Raw genomic sequence first — 12,596 nt, forward strand, 5'->3', positions numbered from 1 at the left:
TTTTACATATTTAAGCGATGAAGATAAAATGATCAACGCATTTTGAAAATTTAGAAATAATAAACATCAAAATTTTAAAGGGTCCTTTGTGGCGACGCTACCGTCACATTGATTTCTGCCTCATAACAGCAGTGTTAACGCTGTTGGGTTCTGGTTTGAAGGGTGTTGTATAGTCGGCGCCAAACTGCTAGTCCGTTCTGAAGTTGTTGCGCGCAGGTGTAGTCAGAGAGCCAATGAGGTCGAACACAACTACAAGCATATATTCCGTAGCGACAGTAAGGGCACACTGACGCAACCATGTACCTGTGGACGAGAGCAGGCAGCGGATGGGTGCCGGCAGGGGTCCCGCGCTGTCTTCATCCCTCTAACATCTACAATTTACTGTTGCGACGCGACTCATTTCTATATTCAGAGCGGACTAGCAGATTGGCGCGGATTATACCTAAGGTAAGATAAGGTAAGGTAAGGTAAGGTAAAATCTCAGTAATATGATGGGGTTGATCAAAGATGTTCGTGGGTAACAATAGCCAACGATTATTATAACGTAGATCTATCATGCATGATCGGTCTACGATATAATACCTACTAACTACTCACATGCGTACAATCACTAGATAGTTTTAAAATGTACACATAAGATTATTTTATTAAACAAACAAAACTAATTTCACAATGTCTAAACAATAATAAGTAAATCCCAGTTGATGTCCCTTTAAAAATGCTGCGAAATGTTTTTTCCTTATCGTGTTCTGTGAATATTTCGTACGACCTGGAGACTAGGTATTGGTACTTATAAAGCTTATTGATACAAGACCATGCATGCAAGCAATAGATTTATTTATTTAAGACATCACCTTTTCAAAACCGGTTTAGTGTGGAGCCGGCTTCGGACGAGTCGTGACGATGAAGCGTTTTTGTTTCCTTCGTAAGTTTTTTCTTATTATTTTTTCTAGTAAATTAATAGCCACATATTGAGAGACTATATTTAAAAGATGTGTGTTATTTAGTTTTTCGCCGCTTCTTCTCCATAACGAAACACCTTGTGAAGCGGTGGTAGTTTTATTGACATTCAAAAAGTGCTCTGTAAAGAACCTATCTTGAATAAAATATTTTGATTTGATTTGATTTGTAATATTAAAATTAATTATTATTTAAAGTTTGTCTATAAAATTTATTGCATTTAATAAATCAATATTCACGTGATCATGTATCTTAGTGCTTTTGATTTTGTGTATAAATAAGTGTTTAATGAAATAATATAAGTACACATACTATAGAAATTGATATTTTTTATTATTGTTGAATTATTTTTTTACAAGTATATATTATTATGAAAAATAAATTCAATTATAATAAATAATTTTTGATCAACAAATATTAACATGATAATAGGACTTACTAATATAAATAAAATATAAAATCAATATGTATATAGATATTCCCTTATCGTACATTTATAATAGAATAATAGTAGAATAATAATTGATTTATTTTGTGTTTGCTATTGTAACAATGTATTATTATTTGTTATTATTTATTATATACCAACTACATTATTAAATACAGACTTATAAATAGAATGTTGCATAATTTAGACATAGACGAAATTAAAACATTGGACGATAACATAAACGGTATTGTATGATCTCATCTCATTGAACGCAAACAATAAATCTTTAGTTATACCGTTGCTACTTCGGTAAAATACCTACAGGTCAAATCAAAGGCGCTGATAATAATAATTGATTAAATCTACGTCGATACGCATAATGAAATTAAATTTTTATAACTGTGATAACTATAGTATATTAAAAAAACATTCAATCAAGTTATTGCAAACTTCATTGCATAGACAATTCATATATGTATAGTGTGCGAAAGTATTGTACTGCATATATTTCGGATATATCTGAAAAATATATACTTAATTCAATCCTTACCTTTGTTACCATTCCAATCAATCAATTCATTCCTGGCAATCCATTGCTGGCAGTGGTCTCGACCAAAACGAAACGAAATCGGTGGAGTTGACCACTTAAATCTGTATATTCGTACCCAAAATCGGTATATAACACAACAATAATACAATATTCTCACAGATTATTTCGTCCTGTAGAGATTGATTTCGCTGATACTTGACTATCTATCAATGTAGTAAACTGACTTCATCGGTAGGGCAGGGCCAATATCACTAAAAATGAATGTTGACTACTAGTAAAAAGTACTTTGTCAGTAGATAAGTAACTTCACTTAATTACAATTTAATGAAACATGTTCTATCCAAAACCATGACCTTATGATAACGTTTCTTACGAATTTTAGTCTTCCTAGCTAAAGGTTTGTTTGTTTTTATTTCACTGATGCAATAGTGATAGAAAAATAATGATTAAATCTACCTAAAATATATGACTTGTTGATAATGAAATATGGAATATTTTATCAACTTGTATTTGCATTGTGCACTATACTGTGACTATCAATTTAAATTGTAAAGATCAAGGCAGTATTCCACTCTATTTATACAACCAGGCCGTAAGCGAAATAACAATAATTAATCCTTAAATATAAACTATCCTTACAATAAAACCACACCGCTGATCTTAGAAAAAAAAGCAGAACGTACTAGGATTAACAAAAGTAATATTATTTTGTTTGTAAATTATTTATGTGTACACACAAATATTTTTTTTTTCTATTTGACACTTTTAAATATGTCTCATTTAACTTATATCCCTTCAATAATGTCATAACAAAAATGGACTAAGTGAGTTACTACATTCGAATTTTATATTTTGTTCTTGTTGAACCGATGAAATCGCTGTCGGCCATGATGGTCTATTGTTTATGACGTCACAATGTATAATCAACGTTTTTACATATCAACAAAAATCTGGAATCGTCGCAAAGAATGTACTGACCAGCAGTCTTCGATAGATTTCGCCACCGCCGCCATTTTTATCAATCAATATCTATATATGTACTTTCTTTACTCCAAGTAGTGTAAAAAATAAACATTGTAGTGTATTATTTTGATATGAGTCAACAAGTGTTACCTCTGCAACTAAACCGTGATGGAGCAACTAATATTAATAACAAATTATCTTTATTACAGTGTTTGTAAGTGCCATCGCAATGGCGGATGACACAAACCTCGAAGAAGTGCTTCACAAAGGAAGCAATCAATTCACAGCAAATATGTTTTCTGTAAGTAACACCTTAAGGAAAATATGCCACAAAATTACTGGACTTACAACATGCACACAACATTATTTTGAAGTATTGTCGAGACGATAACATCGTAGTTATTTATGATTATACTTCAAACATACAAAAAGATAAAATATATCTTATGAAGTAATTTTATGTATGTATTGTTCTGTACTTACGATGCATAACGCCTTGGCACTATAATGGTCAACATTGGCACTATTGAACAAGTTCACCTTAGGCTCTTACCCCGCTTCAATGATATAATATTATAATGAGAGTATTATAATAAACCATTTTTATAAAACGACTGAGCTTAGTGTAAGAGTTACAAAGTTAAAAATAGGTCGTGTAAATACAATGTTAAACTAAAAATCATCCAATAACACCAGCCACATGAAAACTACCGTAACACAAAAAAATAAATGTTACAAACATGTAACATTTTGTATTTTGGTATTTTTCAGGAAGTGGCGAAAGATAATCCTAAGAAAAGTATAGTTTTGTCTGCATTCTCCGTCATGACCCCATTGGCACAACTGGCTCTGGCTTCAGTGGGACCATCACACGATGAACTTCTCCAATCTATGGGGTTACCAAACGATCAAGTTGTAAGTAAACTTTATTGTTTATATTTTAATACACGGCTGCAAGAACGGGTTATGTTTTTCTCGCTGTTTTTATATTTGTAATATTTGTATTATTCTTATATGTTCCAAACCGCTTGTACAATTTTTGAGATATAGTTACACTATATTTGTGTTTATAGCAAGAAGTTTTCAGACGAATAACTAAGACTTTCTAATTAAATAAATAAAACGTGGAGAAAGTCAAAAGCCTAATGCTTCAATCATTGTTTTTGATGTTGTAATAAACAAAAAATTGGCATCAAATAACTGTATTAGGATCTTTATAAAATCCACCCCTTAAAGCTTAAAATGAGATATTGGAAGAACTTATATAAAATCCACGCGAACTTAATCCTGTCTACACCGAGTCTACACGAATAACGCATATTTGAAAAACTGTGATCTCATGATTTGTAAACGTAATCAGCAATTGGATTTATCTTACAGACGAAAGATGTGTTTTCGCTTGTCGACACAAAATTAAGATCAGTAAAAGGCGTAGAAATGAAAACGGCAAGCAAAATATATATTCCTCTGAATTATGAACTGAATCCTGAATTTGAGGCTGTATCCAGAGATGTCTTCCATTCTAAAGTCGAAAATGTAAACTTCGTACAAAGTGACCCAACCGCCAAACTGATCAATGATTGGGTAAGTTGGTTTGAATCTTTGTTATTTAATTTTAAACAATAAACAAACTTTTACGTCACTTAAAAATATTTACAACATCTCTCTTTTTCATCTTTTGCTCAAAATTCATCATCATGAATCCTTTACTGTCTCATTGCTGATCTTGTTCCCTCTAAGACTCAAAGGGATTTAGGCAGGGCTGTGAAGAGTGTGTCGCATAACATCCCATGCTTTTAAAAACTTTATTCACATTTCTTGGCATGTTAAACGGTTTCCGTCACCCTTTGACTAATTTAAAATGCATATAATTTTAGAAAATCATAAAAGTCCAGAATTTTATCGACAGACCCTTGGAGTGAGAAACTAGTATTCTACTTGTTTTAATAAGGCACTTGCGAAAAATTCGATAATAGTGTGTAGTATATATTGTATAGTAAAGAGGATGTGTTTTTTACAGGTAGAAGAGCAAACCAATCACCGTATTAAGGATTTAGTCGATCCTTCATCCCTGAACAAACTCACTCGAGCTGTTCTTGTGAATGCTTTATACTTCAAGGTATGTTATTGATTTAAACGTATTGATAACCAGATAATATATTGATAAGCATATTTATTATGGAAGGTGAATAAACAATAAATTTAGATCATTATTAAAATGGTACAGTCAACATTAAGAACATTTAATTCAGGATTACATATTAGATATATAATTATAACCTGTGAAAAACATGAATTAGATATTAGTATTTTAGCTGTTATTTTACTTAGAAATATTCGGACCTTATTTTTGCTAAATATTTGTTTAATATTTAATATTTCAATTCGATAACAAATTTAACCATCATTATTTTTAAAGGGTTCCTGGGAGACTCCTTTTAAAAAACATTACACTCAGGACAGAGAATTCCACGTTTCCAAAGAAAAGTCGGTTCAAGTACCAATGATGTTTAACAAAGCAGATTTTAGGTATGGAGAAAGTGAAGTATTAAAATCGAAGGTCAGTACATGATCCATATATGATATTTCAAATATTTTGTTAACGTAAAATTTTATTTAGAAACAACATTACTATTTAATAATTTAAATCTTAACGTATTATAGCTTCTGGAAATGGATTATGTTGGAGAACAATCGTCTATGTTGATAGTACTTCCAGATGAAGTGGACGGTCTTGAAGCATTGATGGAAAAATTAAAAGACCTATCAATACTAGACAGTGAAACCAAAAAAATGTTTGAAGTTGAAGTTGCAGTATCCCTTCCAAAATTCAAAATTGAAACTACTACCGACTTAAAAGAAACATTAAAAAAAGTAAGTTAACTTCACTATATTTTTATGCAGCTTAAAAATAACGAGCAGGTGTTAAATGATTGCTAACTCCGATGGACATCTGTTACTGACCTTGCTACTTCTGAGGACTAAGATGGAACACCTCGAAAAAGTAAATCTAATCTACCACCTTCCTTACCAGAATGCAACACTTGCATACGTTTCATATACACCGCTGTAAAGTGATAAAAATCACTACTGTCAAAATGTTATCTGTATAGTGCCAGTAGTGTCCAAGTAAAATGTTTGTGATAAACGGATAGACATAAAAGATTCTGAATTTAAATGGCAGCAACATTATTTCAATGTATTGGAAATTCTTGAATCAATTTATTTTTTTCAAGTGGATAAAAGAACAATTCCATTTAATCTTTATATTTCATATTTTATTTTAGATGAATGTCAATAAATTATTTAACCCTGAAGAAGCTCACCTGGATAAACTTATAAAAGATGGTCATGGCTTGTACGTCAGTAATGCTGTTCAGAAAGCATTCATAGAAGTGAACGAAGAGGGTGCTGAAGCGGCGGCATCTAACCGTACGTATAATTTACCTTTTTTATTACTATTTTGAAATACAACTTATTGTAAGTCATTCACTTGGTGATTTCCACCTTTTAGCCTTTGTCTTGTAACACGTAAGTTCTTTTAACAGCTCCTTCACACTGGTGTTTTTCTTGGATTTCTTCATTTTAATGGACGTACACGCAGCGCCGCGACATTGACTCGTAATGTTCTTAGATCCGAATTAGGGGCGACCTTCATCCACCCGTTTAATATATGAAACCTTATTCGTCATTCGTATCTTCCATTATACGAGTTACATGACGAGTAAGCGGCACCTTCGTCGCATACGCTTAGCGCTATCGGCGCTCATACACGGCACGTCATGTACCCTCAGTATGAGTATTGACGTTTTTACAAAAGTGGCTGTTTTTGTATTTGTTTACGTATTTGCCCATAAAGCGCCCCTAGCGGATTGTATCAGAACTGATTGGATAATGTACAGTGATTACCAAAAGTAGATGAATAGATCTATATTTTTATTTTTATTATTGTATTTTTTAGATTTTCCTCTTCGTTTATTTTTTTATATTTCGTAATAATTTTCTCTACAAAAGCAAAGCCATTAGTAATGTTTCCTCATCGGATTCAATGTGGAAAAACACCATTGTGAAGTCATCCAAACAATAAAATTTATTTGAACCTAAATTATGTTATTATTCCAAAAATTTTTCAATGGTATTATCATTATTTTTACTCAAAAACCTTCATATTCGTTCTGTAATAGTCAATATAATCAGTATATATTATTTATAAGCCATAGATATCTGTATATACATCCAGCTATAAATCTGTATTTTGTTTCAGAGTTTGGAATAGCGTACTTAAGTGCTATAACCAATATCAAGGAATATAAATTCAACGCAAACCATCCGTTTGCATTCTTCCTGAAACAGAATGGCAATATACTGTTCAGCGGATTGTTCTATGCCTAGGTATAGTTGTTAGTGAATATTAATACACATCCTTACATACATACCTACATAATTACATTTTTCTTGAATGTGTACAAAACCATATTTAAATGTAATTAACTGTACTTAACATCTTAACATATATGTATATACGATGTGTATTAATATTCTGAATTACATTTAATGTAAGCCAGTACAACTCACTTAATAAAATAAGTGTTCCTTATTTGCTCCTTGTTTTTTAATCGTTACAATAAAATGTTTTAACTTTTGTTGTGCTTTCGAACTTACCTTTACAGTCTCTGTCATTTTATTGTCATTATCGTAAAAATGTATTTTCTACTTATGAAGCAGTTTGAGCGTAAGTGGAGGTTAACAAGAATAGCAATTATAAAATAAAAACTGTATAATCTTAATATGTAACGGAGTTTTTATTTACCTTACACATAAAGCTTAAAATGTATTTTTTAAATATCGAGAATCATATTCACTTTATACCACAATGCTTAGTCAGCTGTAGTTAAAAAATGGTAGAATCAGTATAGTTCGACTGGGAAGATGAGAGTACCACCCATACTTATTATATTATATAGAATGAAGCAGCCCGGGAGCAGACTGTATTTTTTTATAATAAAGGAATACCTAGCAGACGGGCAAGCAGTTCACCTGATGGTAAGTGGCTGGTGGTGGTGGTGGACATCTGTAATCAGCCACGGATAGGATTAGATATTCCTACCTGAGGTCGGCCACAGATGCGTCGCTACCCCTGAGGACTAAGCTGGAACGCCTCGGAAAAGTATGTCTCCCTTACTACACTCTACAAAGCACAGCAGCGCTTAACACGATCTACACTTACGGTATCTACACTAATGTAAGACAGCCGGTATATACCGGCTACCGTCCTAGGCCTGAGGATTTCTTCAGTTATCAAGAACGTATTGCCTATGTATTGCCTACCGAATTCATCCAATGTATTGCATGCCAAAAAACGACGTTTCACAATCCATCCTATAAATAGTCAGGTTCCGATCTTTAATACGTAAAACATCATAACAATCATAACGAGTGTTATTCGTCCCTAGAATAACCTGCAATATTTTAGGAACGAAGTTTCTTTAAGGGCTTAAACACGTACATATGTAAGATGCAACTTCATGAATGAAAGAAACCACTTTAATAATGCCGTAATAGATATAGGTATTTTGGCCTTGGATACTCTAAAACTTATACACTTACCTCATTTTCAAAGAATTGAACAAAAATATTTAAAATAAATATATCATTATTATTTATCGCCCACTATTTTGCGTTCTGGACTCAATCGAAAACAGTAACCCAATTCTGACGGGTGCATCTAAATGCGGCTGCTGAGGAACTTTTGCATTCCAACTTATATTAATTGGTCCGTCCAGCCACAATCCAGTTTGCAGATCGGACTAAAACGCAACACGAGACACCATGCCTAAATATTCAAATAGCTGTATAAGTGCCTATCGGAAAAACATTGCTATGAATCTTGTAAAAGACGCCAAAATCCAGCGCATACTCACAAAAATTATAAAGACTCACAAAAATGTGTATTTATCTCTCATTCTTGGGCACATCCTATGACCCAAATGGCTCGACGCATTTTAACATATGAGGTGTCGTTGGATTTAGTGCAGACGAGGCGACAACCAAAAATTACACGAAAAACTGCGCAAACAACGTTGGTCAAATGCACTTATAATATTATTAACACGCTTTTATTAGCTTGGGTTGTATTCATGTATGTATATAGGTATGTATGTAAGTAACAAGTAACGGACTTTTTGAACCCGATTTCTATCCACTTTGAACGTTCTGTTTAATTCAAAATTTTAAAGAATTATCAAAAACCGATGACAATACACGATTTTATTAATTTTGTACCGTTGTCCTTATCAACATTCTCTGGATTAACGATTTTCGAGGCGTGATTATTCGAGCGCCTTAGAGAAAGTTCATCGCAAGTTACTAGATTTCAAATAATTATTGCTTTTTACCCGACTGCCAAGGAAGGGTTATGTTTTTCGCGCGTATCTTGTATGTTTGTCTTTCTTTATTTGATCCGATCTAACAAACGGCTGGATGAATTTCAACAATTAAAGTGTCATTATATTTGTCTCAATGACCCGAGTGTCCTTAGATAGGTGTTAGTAAAAAAAAATCAAAATGGCGGATTTTTGGCGCGAAATAGTAACACATTTAAAAAAATAAGTTAACCGACCCTATCGAGTAGGGTATCAAATGAAAGGAAATTAAACGGAGATTAGAAAAACATATTTGTATATATATAAAACAGTAAGGTGACTGACTGACTGACTAACTAAATGACTTTTTCATTTTTCAGAAATCAACGTACAGCCTAAACCAAGGACTTTACAGTTCTGAAATTTTGCACACAGGTTTTTTATATAGCTTGAATAGGTACTAAGAAAGGTTTTTTGGAAATTCTACCCTTAAGAGGGTAAAATAGGGGAAAACAGTTTTTTTGAAATCCTTTAATTTTGAAGCAACTACTATCAAATTTTGTATTTGGCTCTCTGAATAGGAACAAGGACGCAATTATTTATCCCCCTCCGAAAAATCAACCCCGTAGAGGGTAAAATAAGGGTTAAAAGTTCATTTGAACTATCGTCAATTTTGAAGCAAACACTATGACATTTTGTATCAAGCTTGTTGGATAAAAATAATGAAATGCTACCTCTAACAAGGTAAAATAATGACCGAAACTTTGATTTACTGAAGTTATATATTTTATAGACCGTAATGGTGAATTTTTTCGCGAAATAGTTACACGTTTTAAAAAAGTTAACCAAACCTATCGAGTAGGGTGTCAAAATAAAGGAAATTAAGAGGAGATTACACATACATTATATAATATATCTTATATATAAAATTATCGTGTTAGTTACCGTACTCTTCTGAAACGGCTTCACCGATTTTCACCAAATTTTATATACATATTCAGTAGGTCTGAGAATCGGCCACTATCTATTTTTTTTACACCTAAGTGATAAGGGTTGTTCATCCTTAACATTTTATTTATTTATATGGCAACACAACGTTTGCCGGGTCAGCTAGTACATATATACTCGTATATACACATCGAGATGACTGTCTGACTAAATGAGAGAGTTGATGTGCCAAGCAACGCAAAGGGAAACCGCTGAACTTAAGCGTGCTGGAATTTTACACATAGGTTCTTTATATAGCGTAAATGAACACTAGTACGAGGATAAAATAAAATAGGATAATATTGTTTGAACATTTTTTGTTTTTGAAGCAGACACCTACTATGAAACTTTGTATTTGGCTTTCTGGATAAAAATAATGAAATGCCTATTTCACTGCCTTTGGAAATTCTACTTCAGCCTTTTTGGTGCAGTCGGGATTTTGATTTTTTAAATTAATTACTTGTTAGTTTCAATAACTGTTATAGCGTGATTTTTAGTTTAGAAAATAATAATGTTGTTTCCCTATATTTCAAATGTTCTAAAACATATCTATAATGCCCTTTGTAGAATAATTTTTAGGATTCCGTACTGAAAGGGTACTTATCAACATCCCCAGGATTAAAGATTTTCGAGGCGACATTGTTCAAGCGCCTTAGAGAAATTTCATCGCAAAGTTACTAGATTGCAACAATTATTGCTTTTTTCGTTCTGTTATAGCGTGATTATTAGTTTTGAAAATAATAATGTCCCTATAACTCAAATGTTCTAAAATACATCTATAATGCCCTCGTATAGAATGATTTTTTTGATTCCGTACTCAAAGGTTAAAACCAAACCCTCCGCTGTCTGTTCGTGTGTCACTGGGCTTTATCTCTTTAACCGTAATAGATAGACACTTGATTTTTTTTTACAAACAATGCATAATGGTGCTCGGTATAACAACAAATACTAAAAAGTAATAAAATAGTAAATAGTTCAAAAAACTAAAAAACACACTTTTATGATACAATCAACTATTGATTCTTAGATTGAAAATTATTTTCTACTTTTTAGTTGATTTTATCATAAAAACGTGTTTTTAGTTTTTTTAACTACATTTATTTAATTCTCATTTTAAATATTTCATTATTGTAGTCCTTTTTTTCCATTTCATTTTTGTAATTTTTAAGCAGTCGTTTATTTTGTTTGCTTCTTATAATAATTTGTGCATTTAATTTAGTGAGTATTTTTAAAGTAACCTACAATACATTTTGTAAATTATTATTGTAAATTATAAAGAGCCGTTTAATGGTTTGGAACGTTCGAAACGTATTAAATAAATAATCCCATAAAATAACCTTATTAGAAATTTCTATTGTTTTGTTGCAGCGTGACTTATTTAGATTATAATCAGCAATATATTATTTAATCGAAACTAATATTATCACGGAATTGAGACATTTTAATACTCGACCCACTTGCATGGATCGTGGTCTTGGAAAAACTCAAATAAAAATACCAGTAAAAAATAACAAATTAATGTTGTGGTTTGCAATTATAGTTTAGAATCACACTATTGGAAGTGCAGAAAAATGTCTCTTCAAATATGTCTATTTCGTAAGTTACCAATATCAACTATGTAAATAATTGCAGCATTTTGCGCTCTTTATTTTTCATTTATAATGGTTTTTATTTTAAATATAACTAGATAAAACTACATGATTGTATGATACAATTCTTGGAATCTACTTTTTAAACGAATTAATACACTATTATTATTAAAGTACCAGTCTTTTGGTTGTCATTTTACTAGAAAACTATCTATTCACTTGGGTGTTGTTTCAGTATTGATACTCATAACTGGGTTTTCCTTCACGTTGGCTGACGACAATGAATTAAAGCAACTTCTTGAGAACCAAGATAATAGGTTTACTGGCAAAATGCTCTCCGTAAGTATCGTTTTTACAAGTATTTTATAAACTTTTATTTAACATGACTTGCATTAGTAAAATTAAATTGAATAGATGTCTATAAACAAAATTTACCATTATTTTAAAAAATACCATGAATTAACTATCACACTATTACATAAATTAAATAAACAATACTCATACACCTTCTTAATTTCAGACGTTTATTTATTTTTTTATTTTATTTTTTTATTTAATTTACTTAATTTCAGACTGTTGTAAATATGAATCCATGTGTCAGCGTCGTCGTATCACCCTTCGCAGTGTTAACACTATTGAGTCTTTTGACGTTTGCTTCGGAGGGACCTACTCATGACGAACTCTTACGTGCTACCGGATTTAAAAATGATTATACCGTATGTATATATTATACAGGGTGAATCTCCATAATGTGC

At 31.8% G+C, this 12,596-nt stretch overlaps 1 protein-coding gene across 1 annotated transcript; it reads left to right on the forward strand.

Moving 5' to 3' along the window:
- The first annotated feature begins 795 nt into the window (after positions 1 to 795).
- Positions 796 to 7,690, forward strand: LOC140751077 (antichymotrypsin-2-like). Its single transcript, XM_073084908.1, has 9 exons — positions 796 to 925; positions 3,113 to 3,204; positions 3,675 to 3,818; positions 4,284 to 4,487; positions 4,924 to 5,022; positions 5,323 to 5,463; positions 5,568 to 5,777; positions 6,191 to 6,335; positions 7,168 to 7,690. The coding sequence occupies exons 1-9, from the start codon at positions 904 to 906 to the stop codon at positions 7,293 to 7,295; spliced, it is 1,185 nt and encodes a 394-aa protein (XP_072941009.1). The 5' UTR covers positions 796 to 903; the 3' UTR covers positions 7,296 to 7,690.
- The last annotated feature ends 4,906 nt before the right edge of the window (positions 7,691 to 12,596 follow it).

Source organism: Epargyreus clarus, unplaced genomic scaffold, assembly GCF_041222505.1.
Source record: "Epargyreus clarus isolate Ecla_fem2 unplaced genomic scaffold, WU_Ecla_fem_2.2 ptg000021l, whole genome shotgun sequence".
Classification (NCBI taxonomy): Eukaryota; Metazoa; Arthropoda; class Insecta; order Lepidoptera; family Hesperiidae; genus Epargyreus; species Epargyreus clarus.